The sequence below is a fragment of the Salvelinus namaycush genome, chromosome 8 (assembly GCF_016432855.1).
Source record: "Salvelinus namaycush isolate Seneca chromosome 8, SaNama_1.0, whole genome shotgun sequence".
Classification (NCBI taxonomy): Eukaryota; Metazoa; Chordata; class Actinopteri; order Salmoniformes; family Salmonidae; genus Salvelinus; species Salvelinus namaycush.
The window spans coordinates 15,925,156-15,946,385 of record NC_052314.1 but is presented as its reverse complement, the minus strand read 5'-3'; the positions used below and the strand labels follow the sequence as shown (position 1 = coordinate 15,946,385).

The following is a 21,230-nucleotide window of genomic DNA, read 5'->3' as shown; positions in this document are numbered from 1 at the left end:
GTCAATTGATGCTCTTGAACACGGCCAACGTGTCTACCTATGTGGGCGTGTCAGTGACAGTACCTGCGTGTCTGTACCATGCCTTCGTACCTGTCTGTACTACATACATGCAAACCTGAAAGGGTGCGATTTCCTATTTTACCTCAACACACAGACACTAAACGTCTGAAAGAGAATGGTCTCAGTGACCGAATATACTTGTATCATTGTCAACAGCAATAAATAAGATATTGTGCCATTCATTGCTACAGCTGCAATACCAGTACGTTAGTACAGTTACAGTACAGCAGTCTGTGAGGCTGTGTATTCAGGGACTATAAACGTCTCATTAGATGACTAAGTAGCAGCATTATCATTTCATTCAGTGTAACTATTTCTATATACATTTTCCATATATCTCGTGTATATATGTCTGGTACAGAAGTACTATTTACAATACCCATGATGACCAGTATGTTGTCGATCCTCTCTACGCTGATTCTATTGACACTGCTCTCCATGATGTTTAGCCATTGTCACCCGTTTCAAAACAGCATTTACAAGACTCAACGAAAGCACTTTGTGCTGATAATTACTTGCATTGTAAACATTATACGATTGCTCCAAACCGACTGATCTAGATAGAAACTGTACCGATTAGATAGACTCAAGTTGTACACATGTTTAAATAAGCGAACCACAATCAAAATCTGTGATATATATTAAGTGCTTTTCGGGGCTGGACCATCAGAGTAAGTTGTAATTGGTAAGGGCAGCTACTTGCAGAGAGTCTGAGCAGAGTCACTGATATCCTGTTGTTTAAATACCTGGGGCAGATGGACCAAAACCCAGGGGAGGGGAAGGAGTGTAGTGGGCTGTAGAGGGAAGGGAGGCAGTACAGTGGGCTGTAGAGGGAAGGGGGGCAGTACAGTGGGCTGTAGAGGGAAGGGAGTCAGTACAGTGGGCTGTAGAGGGAAGGGAGGCAGTACAGTGGGCTGTAGAGGGAAGGGGGCAGTACAGTGGGCTGTAGAGGGAAGGGAGGCAGTACAGTGGGCTGTAGAGGGAAGAGGAGGCAGTACAGTGGGCTGTAGAGGGAAGAGGAGGCAGTACAGTGGGCTGTAGAGGGAAGGGGGGCAGTACAGCGGGCTGTAGAGGGAAGAGGAGGCAGTACAGTGGGCTGTAGAGGGAAGAGGAGGCAGTACAGTGGGCTGTAGAGGGAGGGGGCAGTACAGTGGGCTGTAGATGGAAGAGGAGGCAGTACAGTGGGCTGTAGATGGAAGAGGAGGCAGTACAGTGGGCTGTAGAGGGAAGGGGGGCAGTACAGTGGGCCGTAGAGGGAGGGGGCAGTACAGCGGGCTGTAGAGGGAAGAGGAGGCAGTACAGTGGGCTGTAGATGGAAGAGGAGGCAGTACAGTGGGCTGTAGATGGAAGAGGAGGCAGTACAGTGGGCTGTAGAGGGAAGGGGGGCAGTACAGTGGGCCGTAGAGGGGAGGGAGGCAGTACAGTGGGCTGTAGAGGGAAGGGAGGCAGTACAGTGGGCCGTAGAGGGAAGGGAGGCAGTACAGTGGGCTGTAGAGGGAAGGGAGGCAGTACAGTGGGCCGTAGAGGGAAGGGGGGCAGTACAGTGGGCTATAGAGGGAAGGGAGGCAGTACAGTGGGCTGTAGAGGGAAGGGAGGCAGTACAGTGGGCTGTAGAGGGAAGGGAGGCAGTACAGTGGGCTGTAGAGGGAAGGGAGGCAGTACAGTGGGCCGTAGAGGGAAGGAAGGCAGTACAGTGTGGGCTATAGAGGGAAGGGAGGCAGTACAGTGGGCTGTAGAGGGAAGGGAGGCAGTACAGTGGGCTATAGAGGGGAGGCAGTACAGTGGGCTATAGAGGGAAGGGAGGCAGTACAGTGGGCTGTAGAGGGAAGGGAGGCAGTACAGTGGGCTATAGAGGGAAGGGAGGCAGTACAGTGGGCTGTAGAGGGAAGGGAGGCAGTACAGTGGGCTGTAGAGGGAAGGGAGGCAGTACAGTGGGCTGTAGAGGGAAGGGAGGCAGTACAGTGGGCTGTAGAGGGAAGGGAGGCAGTACAGTGGGCTGTAGAGGGAAGGGAGGCAGTACAGTGGGCTGTAGAGGGAAGGGAGGCAGTACAGTGGGCTGTAGAGGGAAGGGAGGCAGTACAGTGGGCTGTAGAGGGAAGGGAGGCAGTACAGTGGGCTATAGAGGGAAGGGAGGCAGTACAGTGGGCTGTAGAGGGAAGGGAGGCAGTACAGTGGGCTATAGAGGGAAGGGAGGCAGTACAGTTGGCTGTAGAGGGAAGGGGGGCAGTACAGTGGGCTATAGAGGGAAGGGAGGCAGTACAGTGGGCTATAGAGGGAAGGGAGGCAGTACAGTGGGCTGTAGAGGGAAGGGAGGCAGTACAGTGGGCTATAGAGGGAAGGGAGGCAGTACAGTGGGCTGTAGAGGGAAGAGGAGATCAGAGAGACCTGTCATTACAATCACAGTCATAATATAAGCCAATCATGACATCACAGGAATACATACATTCCTCTTCTGCAGCCTCAACCTCCTCCAGGCAGTTTAATCAATAATAAAGGATTCAGGTGGAGGTCCTAGAATGGCACTAGATACAGCATGGTCACAATATGAGCTACTACACCTCTAATGGTTCCCTGTGCTGAATAGCCTTCCATGCTTTCCATGTGCTGCTTCTAAATGTGAGCGCCATGAACAAGACGGCAAGTGTTCACATACGCAGCCCTAGACACTGGTCCTGTTCCCACAAAGCTATCTCAGTCACCATCTATGGCAAGTCTCACTGGAGTGGGCAGGACTGGTACTATAGCCCTTGTGACCAGACCCCGTGTGCACAAAACCAGGACCAGACAGCCTGGTAAGAGGCCATTTTAGGTAAATGTGGTCATGTCTAGGTTATGTGTGCCTGCCCCAGCAGAGGGGAAGAAAGAGACCGTGGGGGTCACGTGTGGCCTGACATCATCATTTGACAAGAGGTGGCTATGGCAACGCAAGCGGTAAGAAACATCTCTGTCTTTTGTCTCTAAATGCTCTCCTCCACACTGACACATATCGATCAGAGAGGTTGAAGGAGAGAGAGGAGGTGGCTGTTTTCCAAGGCAAACGAATGGAGCTCTGTTCACACACGTAATGTTTTCCCATCAAACGAGCAATAAACCTTCTCAAAAATGTTTTACTTTCATTCCCCGAAGTCAAAGACACTTAGGAAATTCTCAAAGAAACAAAATATACTATAGAATATGCATTCTTCTACTGTATTGTGTTCTCTCCTCTCAATGGCTTTCTGTGATTAACACATTTACACAAGCAGGGAACACTGGTGTCTACATTATGTCACTGGTGTAATATTATGACACACATAAACAGTATATACACACACTCACTCATTTCTTTCTCTCAAACACACACACACTGATGAATCACAGTGCTCCGAGGCTTGTCTTCATCAGGTTGCTCTCACTTTGTACTGAAGACAGACAACAGGTTTGACAGGACAAGGCATTTGAAGGTTTCAGGCAGTGCGCTCTGTAACAGGGTAGACAAACAGACTTATAAACACCGACACAGACAGGGACACGCTTTCAAGTTCAAAGTCTTCATATAGTCTTTAAATATATCATAAATTGACCGATAATATCTCTCTATATAATATATATAAACATTTCAATCTATATTTAGTCCAGCCTGCTCTCCTATAGAAAACTCCACAGGGGAATTAAAAAAGGTTCAAAACTCATAGAAACACTATCATAAACCAGTCTGTGTAAACCTTACTCTTTGGAATGGATGAGGCCTAAAAGCCTGATGGTCTGCTGTACACAGTTGGTCCTGTTAAATTGTGCTCGGGGCTTGACTTGACATAACGTTATTGATTGATCCATTGGCACTAGTCTAGTCCAGATAAAGGAAGTGAAAGTGCAGGTTATATACAGTAATAGACGAGAGGTCAAGACTTTCAACATCTTTCTAAGATCTTGATCTCCAGGACCATTTAGATACCTATGCATGGAATTGGTCAAGATTGGCAGATTCTAGTTCAAATGTGTGATTGGAAGAGCACAAATAGACATGGCCCATGCTATGAGAAATGGAGAGAGGGACAGATAAAGAAGACAATATACTCTATGACTTAAAGGGATAGTTCAGGATTTTGGCAATGCAGCCCTTTATCTACTTCGTAAGAGTCAGATGAACTAGCGGACACCATTATGTCTCTGCGTCCCGTATGAAGGAAGTTAGAGGTAATTTCGTAAGCCACTTCTAACTAGTGTTAGTGCTAGGTTAGCACAAAGACCTGAACTCTTCGCGCTGTCTCCTCGACTAGTTCCACCCGAGGAATTCAAGTCTTTTTGCTAAGCTATTTAGCATTGGCTCGCAAAACTACCTCTAGTTGCCTTCATACTGGACACAGAGACATACAAATGGTATCCACGAGTTCATCTGACTATGGGGAAGTAGATCAAATCCCGAACTATCCCTTTAAACTCTCTTTGTGTGTATGTGTTGTAGTAAGTTGGTCTGTTTTGTGAGTTTGTTGTGTTTATGAATATATGTATGCAAAATTAGACGATTCATTATATTCATAATAAAGATATCGGTGCTTTCAAGACAACCAGGGCAATGCCTGTAGATGGTATCACAAGTCCTCTTCAATAAGATGCATGAACAGTACTATAGTAAAGAACTGTTTCTATGCGCTTCACCAACACTTGAAAATCAGGGCAGTGGTTTGGCTTGCAGTCAGTCCGCATAAAGACTTCCTAGCCTGTAGATGGCGCTGAGCGAATAAAGACTTCTCATCCTCGGCCCTCCTCGGGAGAGCGCTGATCTGACTTGAGCTTGACGAACTCCTTTGCCACGTCGTCGTTGTTGCGCTGGGACAGGATGCGGAGGACGGTGAGGCCCGTCTCGTCCATGTGGACCCTCTTTCCCAGGGGGAGCCAGCACGCTACGCTGCCCCTAGAGGACATGTCCTTCAACTGCATTACGGCTATGCCCACGGTACGGTCCTCCCGGGCGAAGCAGTAGTCCTTCACACACACCTGCAGCTCGTAACACTCTGTGCCCACCTCGTTACTGAGGGCGCTGCAAGGAGAGAAGACAGAGACACACAGCTTAGAGTCAATGACACTGATTCCACCACTTTGGAATGTAGAAGTGTGATCAGGTAAATAGATGAAAAACTGACAGGATTCCCTCTTCCATATTCAACATGGTCACTTCCAATATGATGCCACCAAAATCGGCAGACGCTTTGTACCACTGAGGCCAGACTGTAGTACTCACTATGTGAACGTTTCGTTGTATTTGGGGGCGTAGCTGTTGTTCTTGGACTTGGTGGCGTACTTCCTCTTCTTGTCAGCTAGATGAGGACCAATGATGTAGATCTCCACGAAGGGACGGAACACCCCCGTGGTCTGCCATCTCAGGTCATTGGCTGCCACCACTGAGACAGAGAGGGAGAGGACAAAATAAATAGATACGGGAGGTAATTTATCAACAAGGTTTTAACACACCCCGTCCAACAAAGCCAAACAGACATTTTCTGTGGTATGAGTAACCTTCTGACAACAATTTTTAAGACATGGTAAAATGAAATATCTGACCGAATTGACTGGACACTGACCTTTGACGGTGACCTTGTGCTCTCCAGTGTTGGGGTGGGTGAAGATCTCCACGTGGATAGACACCTCTCCCACGGCGTCGTCCACACCAGAGCCTGACAGGGACAGGGGCACAAGTCACTCCTTTGTGGCCCAGAGTGGGGCCTCTTTCACTGCTGCAGGCAGGGCAACACTATAGCCAGAATATCTTCCCTTCAGCCCATACTCCCTCTGTACAATACAGTCATGATAGGCTGTATGCTTAAGTCTGGCAGATGTAACTGTGTCTGAGGGTGGGGAAAAAAACATATTTCATTGGGCTTGAGAGAAGTAGGCTTGTATGAGGGGACAATCAGAGAATGCAGCTATAAGTGGTTTGGGGTTGTAAAGAACTTTTCAGTTAACAGTTCCAGGCAAACTAAATATGAGAAGCATATGATGTTATTAAAGTTCTTCGGATAATTTAATGTAACCACTCATAGCTGCCCTGTGACTGGCCCCAGGGGGTAGGAGCCTTTCAGTTAGGATGCAGCGGTGATGGCAGTGGGAGACAGGTCAGAGGAGACTGGTAGTGAGAGAGGAGAGGGTTATCACAGTCCTCCTCTACTGCTGCTGGGCAGAGCAGAGTAGGCAAGTAACATGCTGAGATGGATCCAGTCAGATGGACAAACCCATTCCTTGCTGAACCCTTTACACAGAGCAAGCATGGCAACTAGAGGGACCTTGCTGTGGGAGCAGTCCAGCAGCCCAGTCACATTTATACTGAGGCAGGGTGCATACATGTCTACTCTGGATTGGTTCTGACTTAGAATATGTGGACAACTACAAATACCTAGGTGTCTGGTTAGACTGTAAACTCTTCTTCCAGACTCACATTAAGCATCTCCAATCCAAAATTACATCTAGAATCGGCTTCCTATTTCGCAACAAAGCCTCCTTCACTTATGCTGCCAAACATACCCTCGTAAAACTGACTATCCTACCGATCCTTGACTTCGGCAATGTCATTTACAAAATTGCCTCCAACACTCTACTCCGCAAATTGGAAGTAGTCTATCACAGTGCCATCCGTTTTGTTACTAAAACCCCATATACTACCCACCACTGCGACCTGTACGCTCTCGTTGGCTGGCCCTCACTACATATTCGTCGCCAAACCCACTGGCTCCAGGTCACCTATAAGTCTATGCTAGGTAATGCCCCGCCTTATCTCAGCTCACTGGTCACCATAGGAACACCCGCATAGCACGCGCATCAGCAGGTATATTTCACTGGTCACCCCGAAAGCCAACACTTACTTTGGCCGCCTTTCCTTCCAGCTCTCTGCTGCCAATGACTGGAACAAATTGCAAAAATCACTGAAGCTGGAGTCTTATATCTCCCTCTCTAACTTTAAGCATCAGCTGTCAGAGCAGCTTACCGATCACTGTACCTGTACACAGCCAATCTGTAAATAGCACACCCAACTACCTCACCCCCATATTATTACTTACCCTCTTGCTCTTTTGCACTACAGTATCTCTACTTGCACATCATCATCTGCACATCTATCACCAGTGTTAATGCTAAATTGTAATTATTTCGCCTCTATGGCCTATTTATTGGCTTATCTCCCTACTCTTCTACATTTGCACACACTGTGCATATATTTGTTCTGTTGTGTAATTGACTGTACGTTTGTGTATGTGCAACTCTGTGTTGTTTGATTTTGTCGCACTGCTTTGCTTTATCTTGGCCAGGTCACAGTTGTAAATGAGAACTTGTTCTCAACTGGCCTACCTGGTTAAATAAAGGTGAAATAAATAAATGAAATAAAAATGTCTATAGAGTGCTCGTTATCTTGCGACGACAAGAGGAATTTTGCCCAGAAAGCCAACAGGATTTGAACTGCACTTGACCAGGGAATGTGTGTACCTCTCCACACAACACAGGATAGCCTTGGGCCTGGGTTTGGGCTCTAGGGCTAGGGGTCCTTTGTTCCATGCTGATAGGCCTGGGGGGTGGTGAGCGTTAGGGGGATACATGCAGGGCCCTGTAGCGGGCTCCAGTCAGGCACGGACATCGTTTGTCTGGGAGGGAGGAGAGATGATGGTGGGAATTGTAGGTAGGTCGGTTGACTGACTTTCTTTCCCTAAAATGTGAGTTTGTAATGATTTATGTCTTAATCAGTGGTGACTGAAAAACGTTGGTGTGTCGTTGAGTTCTGTAGGAGTTCTGTCCAGGGGCATGATGGGACTGTCAGTGGGTGCAGCACAAAACTTTTTTATTTGGAATAAAAGCAAGCTAAACTGGTTATAATTAAACAGCTGCACAATACAGTACAAATTAGAGGGCTTCTTTATTGGAGAGCTGTGTGTGTCTAAATCTCTGAGGAGGAGGAGACGTGAAATCAGACCCTCAGCAAGTCCCTCAGCTCTAATATACACTACCAGTCCAAAGTGTGGACCCACACACTCATTCAAGGGTTTTTCTTTATTTTTACATTGTAGAATAATAGTGAAGACATCAAAACAATGAAATAACACATATGGAATCATGTAGTAACCAAAAAAGTGTTAAACAAATCAAAATATATTTTATTTTTGAGATTCTTCAAAGTAGCCACCCTTTGCCTTGATGACAGCTTTGCACAATCTTGGCATTCTCTCAACCAGCTTCATTAGGTAGTCACCTGGAATGCATTTCAATTAACAGGTGTGCCTTGTTAAAAGTTAATCTGTGGAATTTCTTTCCTTCTTAATGCATTTGAGCCAATCAGTTCTGTTGTGACAAGGTAGGGTTGGTATACAGAAGATAGCCCTATTTGGTAAAAGACCAAATCCATATTATGGCAAGAACAGCTCAAATAAGCAAAGAAAAACGACAGTCCATCATTACTTTAAGACATGAAGGTCAGTCAATCCAGAAAATGTCAAGAACTTTGAGTTTTTTCAAGTGCAGTTGCAAAACCCATCAAGCGCTATGATGAAACTGTCTCATGTGGACCGCCATAGGAAAGGAAGACCCAGAGTTACCTCTGCTGCAGAGGATAAGTTCATTAGAGTTAACTGCACCTCAGATTCCAGCCCAAATAAAAGCTTCACAGATTTTAAATCAGACACATTTCAACATCAACTGTTCAGAGGAGACTGTGTGAATCAAGCCTTTATGGTCGAATTGCTGCAAAGAAACCACTACTAAAGAACACCAATAAGAAGAAGAGACGTGCTTGGGCCAAGAAACACGAGCAATGGACATTAGACCGGTGGAAATCTGTCCTTTGGTCTGATGAGCCCAACCGCCGTGTCTTTGTGAGACGCAGAGTAGGTGAATGGATGATTTCTGCATGTGTGGTTCCCATCGTGAAGCATGGAGGAGGAGTTGTGATGGTGTGGGGGTGCTTTGCTGGTGACACTGTCGGTGATTTAGTTCGAATTCAAGGCATTCTTATTTAGAATGCTACCACAGCATTCTGCAGCGATATGGCATCCCATCTGGTTTGCACTTAGTGGGACTACCATTTGTTTTTCAACAGGACAATGACCCAAAACACACTTCCAGGCTGTGTAAGGGCTATCTGACCAAGGAGAGTGATGGAGTGCTGCATCAACCCAATTGAGATGGTTTGGGATGAGTAGGACCGCAGAGTGAAGGGAAAGCAGCCAACAAGTACTCAGCATATGTGGGAACTCCTTCAAGACTGATGGAAAAGCATCCTCATGAAGCAGGTTGGGAGAATGCCAAGAGTGTGCAAAGCTGTCATCAAGGCAAAGGGTGGCTACTTTGAAGAATCTCAAATATAAAATATATTTTGATTTGTTTCACACTTTTTTGGTTACTACATGATTCCATATGTGTTATTTCATTGTTTTGATATCTTCATTATTACTTTACAATGTACAAAGTAGTAAAAATAAAGACAAACTCCTGAATGAATAGGTGTGTCCAAACTTTTGACTGGTACTGTACCCTGACAAAGAGAGCGCCACCTGACCATAGGGACCACTGCTGATTTTACGATTCTGTGTTTTGCCGAAGGGGAGAAGGGAGGGGGAACTGTCACCTCCTGTCACTGCTGGAGGGACCTGCCCTGAGGAGGGATGACTGGCCACTCTGCACATTGGAGGGACGGTGTGTGTTTGTGTGTGTGTGTGTGTGTGTGTGTGTGTGTGTGTGTGTGTGTGTGTGTGTGTGTGTGTGTGTGTGTGTGTGTGTGTGTGTGTGTGTGTGTGTGTGTGTGTGTGTGTGTGTGTGTGTGTGTGTGTGTGTGTATTGGGATGAGGTTAAGGTTAAGCAGGCAGGAGGGTAGTCTGAGGATACGTATGTGTGTGGAGGTCTGGGGTCTTGGATGCCTGTTGTTTTCAGTCCCTTAGTGTCCACATACCCTTCTCTGGGTACACATCCTCACTAGCCGTGAACTTCACCCCCTTCCCGTCGAAAACTAGTGGACAGAGGGGGTCGAGGAGGAGGAAGAAGAAGGATAGAGAAAATAGAAGAGACATGGAGAAATAGAAAGAGTGCAGAGAGTCAGAAGAGAGTCAAACGAGAGTCAAAAGAGAGTCAGAAGAGAGTCAAAAGAGAGTCAAATATATTCAGATATAGAACTTATGTTATCCTGTTATCAGTGACGTCTAATTAAGTTTTCATTTTAATTGTATTTATTTTTACCCCTTTTTCTCCCCTTTTTTGTGGTATCCGATTGGTAGTTACAGTCTTGTCTCATCGCTGCAACTCCCGTACAGACTCGGGAGAGGCGAAGGTCGAGAGCTGTGCGTCCTCCGAAACACAACCCAACCAAGCCGCACTGCTTCTTGACACAATGCCCACTTAACCCGGAAGCCTGCCGCACCAATGTGTCAGAGGAAACACTGTGCTCCTGGCGACCGTGTCAGCATGCACTGCGCCCGACCCGCCACAGGAGTCACTAGAGCGAGATGGGACAAGGACATCCCTGCCGGGCCAAACCCTCCCCTGACCCGGACGACGCTGGTCCAATTGTCCGCATCTCCATGGGTCTCCCGGTCACGGCCGGCTGCGACAGAGCCTGGACTCGAACCCAGAATCTCTAGTGGCACAGCTAGCACTGCGATGCAAAAACTTAGACCACTGTGCCACCCGGGAGGCTCGTCTAGTGAAGTTACATCATTGTCGTCCAGTGTAACTCCTTCCAGTCTATGGTGGTCATCATTCACAGTCTATGGTGGTCATCATTCACAGTCTATGGTGGTCATCATTCACAGTCTATGGTGGTCCTTATTCACAGTCTATGGTGGTCATCATTCACAGTCTATGGTGGTCATCATTCACAGTCTATGGTGGTCATCATTCACAGTCTATGGTGGTCATCATTCACAGTCTATGGTGGTCATCATTCACAGTCTATGGTGGTCCTTATTCACAGTCTATGGTGGTCATCATTCACAGTCTATGGTGGTCATCATTCACAGTCTATGGTGGTCATCATTCACAGTCTATGGTGGTCATCATTCACAGTCTATGGTGGTCATCATTCACAGTCTATGGTGGTCCTTATTCACAGTCTATGGTGGTCATCATTCACAGTCTATGGTGGTCATCATTCACAGTCTATGGTGGTCATCATTCACAGTCTATGGTGGTCATCATTCACAGTCTATGGTGGTCCTTATTCACAGTCTATGGTGGTCATCATTCACAGTCTATGGTGGTCATCATTCACAGTCTATGGTGGTCATCATTCACAGTCTATGGTGGTCCTTATTCACAGTCTATGGTGGTCATCATTCACAGTCTATGGTGGTCATCATTCACAGTCTATGGTGGTCATCATTCACAGTCTATGGTGGTCATCATTCACAGTCTATGGTGGTCCTTATTCACAGTCTATGGTGATCATCATTCACAGTCTATGGTGGTCATCATTCACAGTCTATGGTGGTCATCATTCACAGTCTATGGTGGTCATCATACACAGTCTATGGTGGTCATCATTCACAGTCTATGGTGGTCATCATTCACAGTCTATGGTGGTCATCATTCACAGTCTATGGTGGTCATCATTCACAGTCTATGGTGGTCATCATTCACAGTCTATGGTGGTCATCATTCACAGTCTATGGTGGTCCTTATTCACAGTCTATGGTGGTCATCATTCACAGTCTATGGTGGTCATCATTCACAGTCTATGGTGGTCATCATTCACAGTCTATGGTGGTCCTTATTCACAGTCTATGGTGGTCATCATTCACAGTCTATGGTGGTCATCATTCACAGTCTATGGTGGTCCTTATTCACAGTCTATGGTGGTCATCATTCACAGTCTATGGTGGTCATCATTCACAGTCTATGGTGGTCATCATTCACAGTCTATGGTGGTCATCATTCACAGTCTATGGTGGTCATCATTCACAGTCTATGGTGGTCCTTATTCACAGTCTATGGTGGTCATCATTCACAGTCTATGGTGGTCATCATTCACAGTCTATGGTGGTCATCATTCACAGTCTATGGTGGTCATCATTCACAGTCTATGGTGGTCATCATTCACAGTCTATGGTGGTCATCATTCACAGTCTATGGTGGTCATCATTCACAGTCTATGGTGGTCATCATTCCAGTCTATGGTGGTCATCATTCACAGTCTATGGTGGTCATCATTCACAGTCTATGGTGGTCATCATTCACAGTCTATGGTGGTCCTTATTCACAGTCTATGGTGGTCATCATTCACAGTCTATGGTGGTCATCATTCACAGTCTATGGTGGTCCTTATTCACAGTCTATGGTGGTCATCATTCACAGTCTATGGTGGTCATCATTCACAGTCTATGGTGGTCATGATTCACAGTCTATGGTGGTCATCATTCACAGTCTATGGTGGTCCTTATTCACAGTCTATGGTGGTCATCATTCACAGTCTATGGTGGTCATCATTCACAGTCTATGGTGGTCATCATTCACAGTCTATGGTGGTCATCATTCACAGTCTATGGTGGTCATCATTCACAGTCTATGGTGGTCCTTATTCACAGTCTATGGTGGTCATCATTCACAGTCTATGGTGGTCATCATTCACAGTCTATGGTGGTCATCATTCACAGTCTATGGTGGTCCTTATTCACAGTCTATGGTGGTCATCATTCACAGTCTATGGTGGTCATCATTCACAGTCTATGGTGGTCATCATTCACAGTCTATGGTGGTCCTTACATTCACAGTCTATGGTGGTCATCATTCACAGTCTATGGTGGTCATCATTCACAGTCTATGGTGGTCATCATTCACAGTCTATGGTGGTCATCATTCACAGTCTATGGTGGTCATCATTCACAGTCTATGGTGGTCATCATTCACAGTCTATGGTGGTCCTTATTCACAGTCTATGGTGGTCATCATTCACAGTCTATGGTGGTCATCATTCACAGTCTATGGTGGTCATCATTCACAGTCTATGGTGGTCATCATTCACAGTCTATGGTGGTCCTTATTCACAGTCTATGGTGGTCATCATTCACAGTCTATGGTGGTCATCATTCACAGTCTATGGTGGTCATCATTCCAGTCTATGGTGGTCATCATTCACAGTCTATGGTGGTCATCATTCACAGTCTATGGTGGTCATCATTCACAGTCTATGGTGGTCCTTATTCACAGTCTATGGTGGTCATCATTCACAGTCTATGGTGGTCATCATTCACAGTCTATGGTGGTCCTTATTCACAGTCTATGGTGGTCATCATTCACAGTCTATGGTGGTCATCATTCACAGTCTATGGTGGTCATGATTCACAGTCTATGGTGGTCATCATTCACAGTCTATGGTGGTCCTTATTCACAGTCTATGGTGGTCATCATTCACAGTCTATGGTGGTCATCATTCACAGTCTATGGTGGTCATCATTCACAGTCTATGGTGGTCATCATTCACAGTCTATGGTGGTCATCATTCACAGTCTATGGTGATCCTTATTCACAGTCTATGGTGGTCATCATTCACAGTCTATGGTGGTCATCATTCACAGTCTATGGTGGTCATCATTCACAGTCTATGGTGGTCCTTATTCACAGTCTATGGTGGTCATCATTCACAGTCTATGGTGGTCATCATTCACAGTCTATGGTGGTCATCATTCACAGTCTATGGTGGTCCTTACATTCACAGTCTATGGTGGTCATCATTCACAGTCTATGGTGGTCATCATTCACAGTCTATGGTGGTCATCATTCACAGTCTATGGTGGTCATCATTCACAGTCTATGGTGGTCATCATTCACAGTCTATGGTGGTCATCATTCACAGTCTATGGTGGTCCTTATTCACAGTCTATGGTGGTCATCATTCACAGTCTATGGTGGTCATCATTCACAGTCTATGGTGGTCATCATTCACAGTCTATGGTGGTCATCATTCACAGTCTATGGTGGTCCTTATTCACAGTCTATGGTGGTCCTTATTCACAGTCTATGGTGGTCATCATTCACAGTCTATGGTGGTCCTTATTCACAGTCTATGGTGGTCCTTATTCACAGTCTATGGTGGTCCTTATTCACAGTCTATGGTGGTCATCATTCACAGTCTATGGTGGTCCTTATTCACCGTCTATGGTGGTCCTTATTCACAGTCTATGGTGGTCATCATTCACAGTCTATGGTGGTCCTTATTCACCGTCTATGGTGGTCATCATTCACAGTCTATGGTGGTCCTTATTCACAGTCTATGGTGGTCATCATTCACAGTCTATGGTGGTCCTTATTCACCGTCTATGGTGGTCATCATTCACAGTCTATGGTGGTCATCATTCACAGTCTATGGTGGTCCTTATTCACAGTCTATGGTGGTCCTTATTCACAGTCTATGGTGGTCATCATTCACAGTCTATGGTGGTCATCATTCACAGTCTATGGTGGTCATCATTCACAGTCTATGGTGGTCATCATTCACAGTCTATGGTGGTCCTTATTCACAGTCTATGGTGGTCATCATTTACAGTCTATGGTGGTCATCATTCACAGTCTATGGTGGTCCTTATTCACAGTCTATGGTGGTCATCATTTACAGTCTATGGTGGTCATCATTCACAGTCTATGGTGGTCATCATTTACAGTCTATGGTGGTCATCATTTACAGTCTACGGTGGTCATCATTCACATTCTACGGTGGTCATCATTTACAGTCTACGGTGGTCATCATTCACAGTCTACGGTGGTCATCATTCACAGTCTACGGTGGTCATCATTTACAGTCTACGGTGGTCATCATTTACAGTCTATGGTGGTCATCATTTACAGTCTATGGTGGTCATCATTCACAGTCTATGGTGGTCATCATTTACAGTCTATGGTGGTCATCATTTACAGTCTATGGTGGTCATCATTTACAGTCTATGGTGGTCATCATTTACAGTCTATGGTGGTCATCATTTACAGTCTATGGTGGTCATCATTTACAGTCTATGGTGGTCATCATTCACCGTCTATGGTGGTCATCATTCACAGTCTATGGTGGTCCTTATTCACAGTCTATGGTGGTCATCATTCACAGTCTATGGTGGTCATCATTCACAGTCTATGGTGGTCATCATTCACAGTCTATGGTGGTCATCATTCACAGTCTATGGTGGTCATCATTCACAGTCTATGGTGGTCATCATTCACAGTCTATGGTGGTCATCATTTACAGTCTATGGTGGTCCTTATTCACAGTCTATGGTGGTCATCATTTACATTCTATGGTGGTCATAATTTACATTCTATGGTGGTCATCATTTACAGTCTATGGTGGTCATCATTTACATTCTATGGTGGTCATCATTTACATTCTATGGTGGTCATCATTCACAGTCTATGGTGGTCATCATTTACAGTCTATGGTGGTCATCATTTACAGTCTATGGTGGTCATCATTCACAGTCTATGGTGGTCATCATTTACAGTCTATGGTGGTCATCATTTACAGTCTATGGTGGTCATCATTTACAGTCTATGGTGGTCATCATTTACAGTCTATGGTGGTCATCATTCACCGTCTATGGTGGTCATCATTCACAGTCTATGGTGGTCCTTATTCACAGTCTATGGTGGTCATCATTTACATTCTATAGTGGTCATCATTTACATTCTATGGTGGTCATCATTTACAGTCTATGGTGGTCCTTATTCACAGTCTATGGTGGTCATCATTTACATTCTATGGTGGTCCTTATTCACAGTCTATGGTGGTCCTTATTCACTGTCTATGGTGGTCATCATTCACAGTCTATGGTGGTCATCATTCACAGTCTATGGTGGTCATCATTCACAGTCTATGGTGGTCATCATTCACAGTCTATGGTGGTCATCATTCACAGTCTATGGTGGTCATCATTCACAGTCTATGGTGGTCATCATTTACATTCTATGGTGGTCATCATTTACAGTCTATGGTGGTCATCATTTACATTCTATGGTGGTCATCATTCACATTCTATGGTGGTCATCATTCACAGTCTATGGTGGTCATCATTCACAGTCTATGGTGGTCCTTATTCACAGTCTATGGTGGTCCTTATTCACAGTCTATGGTGGTCCTTATTCACAGTCTATGGTGGTCCTTATTCACAGTCTATGGTGGTCCTTATTCACAGTCTATGGTGGTCCTTATTCACAGTCTATGGTGGTCATCATTTACAGTCTATGGTGGTCCTTATTCACAGTCTATGGTGGTCCTTATTCACAGTCTATGGTGGTCCTTATTCACAGTCTATGGTGGTCCTTATTCACAGTCTATGGTGGTCCTTATTCATAGTCTATGGTGGTCCTTATTCACAGTCTATGGTGGTCCTTATTCACAGTCTATGGTGGTCCTTATTCACAGTCTATGGTGGTCCTTATTCACAGTCTATGGTGGTCATCATTCACAGTCTATGGTGGTCATCATTTACAGTCTATGGTGGTCATCATTTACAGTCTATGGTGGTCATCATTCACAGTCTATGGTGGTCATCATTTACAGTCTATGGTGGTCCTTATTCACAGTCTATGGTGGTCATCATTTACAGTCTATGGTGGTCCTTATTCACAGTCTATGGTGGTCCTTATTCACAGTCTATGGTGGTCCTTATTCACAGTCTATGGTGGTCCTTATTCACAGTCTATGATGGTCCTTATTCACAGTCTATGGTGTTCCTTATTCACAGTCTATGGTGGTCATCATTTACAGTCTATGGTGGTCATCATTCACAGTCTATGGTGGTCATCATTTACAGTCTATGGTGGTCCTTATTCACAGTCTATGGTGGTCATCATTTACATTCTATGGTGGTCATAATTTACATTCTATGGTGGTCATCATTTACAGTCTATGGTGGTCATCATTTACATTCTATGGTGGTCATCATTTACATTATATGGTGGTCATCATTCACAGTCTATGGTGGTCATCATTTACAGTCTATGGTGGTCATCATTCACAGTCTATGGTGGTCATAATTTACAGTCTATGGTGGTCATCATTTACAGTCTATGGTGGTCATCATTTACAGTCTATGGTGGTCATCATTTACAGTCTATGGTGGTCATCATTTACAGTCTATGGTGGTCATCATTCACCGTCTATGGTGGTCATCATTCACAGTCTATGGTGGTCCTTATTCACAGTCTATGGTGGTCATCATTTACATTCTATAGTGGTCATCATTTACATTCTATGGTGGTCATCATTTACAGTCTATGGTGGTCCTTATTCACAGTCTATGGTGGTCATCATTTACATTCTATGGTGGTCCTTATTCACAGTCTATGGTGGTCCTTATTCACTGTCTATGGTGGTCATCATTCACAGTCTATGGTGGTCATCATTCACAGTCTATGGTGGTCATCATTCACAGTCTATGGTGGTCATCATTCACAGTCTATGGTGGTCATCATTCACAGTCTATGGTGGTCATCATTCACAGTCTATGGTGGTCATCATTTACAGTCTATGGTGGTCATCATTTACAGTCTATGGTGGTCATCATTTACATTCTATGGTGGTCATCATTCACATTCTATGGTGGTCATCATTCACAGTCTATGGTGGTCATCATTCACAGTCTATGGTGGTCCTTATTCACAGTCTATGGTGGTCCTTATTCACAGTCTATGGTGGTCCTTATTCACAGTCTATGGTGGTCCTTATTCACAGTCTATGGTGGTCCTTATTCACAGTCTATGGTGGTCCTTATTCACAGTCTATGGTGGTCATCATTTACAGTCTATGGTGGTCCTTATTCACAGTCTATGGTGGTCCTTATTCACAGTCTATGGTGGTCCTTATTCACAGTCTATGGTGGTCCTTATTCACAGTCTATGGTGGTCCTTATTCATAGTCTATGGTGGTCCTTATTCACAGTCTATGGTGGTCCTTATTCACAGTCTATGGTGGTCCTTATTCACAGTCTATGGTGGTCCTTATTCACAGTCTATGGTGGTCATCATTCACAGTCTATGGTGGTCATCATTTACAGTCTATGGTGGTCATCATTTACAGTCTATGGTGGTCATCATTCACAGTCTATGGTGGTCATCATTTACAGTCTATGGTGGTCCTTATTCACAGTCTATGGTGGTCATCATTTACAGTCTATGGTGGTCCTTATTCACAGTCTATGGTGGTCCTTATTCACAGTCTATGGTGGTCCTTATTCACAGTCTATGGTGGTCCTTATTCACAGTCTATGGTGGTCCTTATTCACAGTCTATGGTGTTCCTTATTCACAGTCTATGGTGGTCCTTATTCACAGTCTATGGTGGTCCTTATTCACAGTCTATGGTGGTCATCATTCACAGTCTATGGTGGTCATCATTTACAGTCTATGGTGGTCATCATTCACAGTCTATGGTGGTCATCATTTACAGTCTATGGTGGTCCTTATTCACAGTCTATGGTGGTCCTTATTCACAGTCTATGGTGGTCCTTATTCACAGTTTATGGTGGTCCTTATTCACAGTCTATGGTGGTCATCATTCACAGTCTATGGTGGTCATCATTTACAGTCTATGGTGGTCATCATTCACAGTCTATGGTGGTCATCATTTACAGTCTATGGTGGTCATCATTTACAGTCTATGGTGGTCATCATTCACAGTCTATGGTGGTCATCATTTACATTCTATGGTGGTCATCATTCACAGTCTATGGTGGTCATCATTTACAGTCTATGGTGGTCATCATTCACAGTCTATGGTGGTCATCATTCACAGTCTATGGTGGTCATCATTTACAGTCTATGGTGGTCATCATTCACAGTCTATGGTGGTCATCATTCACAGTCTATGGTGGTCATCATTCACAGTCTATGGTGGTCCTTATTCACAGTCTATGGTGGTCCTTATTCACAGTCTATGGTGGTCATCATTCACAGTCTATGGTGGTCATCATTTCCAGTCTATGGTGGTCATCATTCACAGTCTATGGTGGTCATCATTCACAGTCTATGGTGGTCATCATTCACAGTCTATGGTGGTCATCATTCACAGTCTATGGTGGTCCTTATTCACAGTCTATGGTGGTCCTTATTCACAGTCTATGGTGGTCCTTATTCACAGTCTATGGTGGTCCTTATTCACAGTCTATGGTGGTCCTTATTCACAGTCTATGGTGGTCATCATTTACAGTCTATGGTGGTCCTTATTCACAGTCTATGGTGGTCCTTATTCACAGTCTATGGTGGTCCTTATTCACAGTCTATGGTGGTCCTTATTCACAGTCTATGGTGGGTCCTTATTCATAGTCCTATGGTGGTCCTTATTCACAGTCTATGGGGTCCTTATTCACAGTCTATGGTGGTCCTTATTCACAGTCTATGGTGGTCCTTATTCACAGTCTATGGTGTCATCATTCACAGTCTATGGTGGTCATCATTTACAGTCTATGGTGGTCATCATTTACAGTCTATGGTGGTCATCATTCCACAGTCTATGGTGGTCATCATTTACAGTCTATGGTGGTCCTTATTCACAGTCTATGGTGTCATCATTTACAGTCTATGGTGGTCCTTATTTACAGTCTATGGTGGTCCTCATTCACAGTCTATGGTGGTCCTTATTCACAGTCTATGGTGGTCCTTATTCACAGTCTATGGTGGTCCTTATTCACAGTCTATGGTGTTCCTTATTCACAGTCTATGGTGGTCTGGCCTGCAGGACCACTGAGCTTTGAGAGAGTAAATAGATATGATAGTTGTCCTGAGGACCACTAGGGTTGTTTGCAGCCAGACAGCAGTCCAGACAGACGGCCGGGTCAGGTGGGTCTGTCTGTCTGTCTGTCTGCCTCTAATTGGCAGACAGAGGTGAGTGTGGTGGCTCCCCCAGGTGCTACTGGGTAATGAGGGAAGGGCAGCTCCCATTGGTTGGGAACAGAGCTCATTAATCCACAGGCTGGTACAGTCAGACTTTATCTCCCTACCGGAGAAGAGTCTGCACAGCCTCTCTCTACTTTCTGAGAACATCTCTTTATATTCTAAACTCCCTACTTTCTACTTTGAGCTCGAGTCTCCACTGCAACATCTGTGCTTTGGCATCCATTGTCTCAGGGAAGTCTTTGATGAGTGCTGGAGACGTGGAGGAGGACAAGTCTGCCTGATAACTAGGAGGTTTAGTGAGGAGCTACAAAGGAAGGGATTACTTTCATTCTGCCAAAACAACCAATGCAACTTTCATTTTGAGAACATAAGGAGAAGAGTTTACCCCGTCCTTTTTGTCCCTCTCCAGTGCACCATGCAGGAAGTCTCGAGACACTTCCTCATTCTCGTCCAACCACTGGATGACAAATGGCTCGAACCACCTAGGAGACATCACATGGGGGTGGTTTAATTTGATTCAACCCCACGGGAACTTTTGATTTCAAACTACTTCTGGGGTCTGAGAGAAAACCTGTCGCTGCAGTCCATCTGGAACTGCTTATGGGCTGTGCTGTATAGTACCAGGGAGGTAGTGTGTGAGTGCGTGCATGTGTGTATGTGGGTATGTGCCTGCGCGTGTTTTAAGGTGAGTGTGTGTCATCATGGCAGAGGTGGCACTTACGCCGGGTACTCAGGCACACGGCTCTTAAAGAAGGGCAGGTCTCTGCAGTACTCGTTGTACAGCCACTTGACCTTGAAGTGCAAGTTCATGTAATCTGCACTCTTACACAGCCGGTTCTTCTCATGCTCTGAGAGTTGAGCGAGAGATCGAGAGAGAGGAAAAGAGAGAGAAAAGAGAAAAGAGAGAGAGAGAGAAAAGAGAAAAGAGAGAGTGCCAGATCTGCTTGTAAATGCATTATAACAGCCCCATAAAAACAGAAGACAACTGCTAGGACAGATCTAGACCAACAGTGTGGTGAGGTGCAACATTATTCAGTGCTCACCCTCCATGGCGTACTTCATATCCTGAGCAAACAGGTTCCACATCACCTCAGCACTGATTTGACCCACGTTGAGCTCCTGAGGAAACCTGTGCGTGGCAGATGGTAAGAAACAGATACGGAGTTACATATGGATGTAAAGGTGGAGAGAGACAGAGGGAGAGAGACAGAGGGAGAGAGACAGAGAAAGAGAGACAGAGAAAGAGAGACAGGGGGAGAGAGAGTGACAGTGAAACAGACTGATATGGTTAGAGAGAGTGATAGACTCACTGGTTTAGGCAGGGTGTGTAGGAGTTCTTGTCTTCCTCTATGA

General features: G+C 45.2%; 1 protein-coding gene across 1 annotated transcript in view; it reads right to left on the bottom strand.

Moving 5' to 3' along the window:
• Positions 1–4,791: 4,791 nt before the first annotated feature.
• The window catches only part of LOC120052036 (protein unc-13 homolog A-like), an 82,951-nt gene continuing 66,512 nt past the window's right edge, over positions 4,792–21,230 (bottom strand). The window contains exons 26-34 of the mRNA XM_038998901.1: positions 21,188–21,230; positions 20,921–21,006; positions 20,599–20,725; positions 20,263–20,359; positions 20,049–20,181; positions 9,962–10,018; positions 5,622–5,714; positions 5,282–5,441; positions 4,792–5,080 (exon numbers count right to left, since the gene is read on the bottom strand). Of these exons, the coding sequence (XP_038854829.1) occupies positions 4,792–5,080; positions 5,282–5,441; positions 5,622–5,714; positions 9,962–10,018; positions 20,049–20,181; positions 20,263–20,359; positions 20,599–20,725; positions 20,921–21,006; positions 21,188–21,230 (1,085 nt within the window). The remainder of the gene's footprint in view (positions 5,081–5,281; positions 5,442–5,621; positions 5,715–9,961; positions 10,019–20,048; positions 20,182–20,262; positions 20,360–20,598; positions 20,726–20,920; positions 21,007–21,187) is intronic.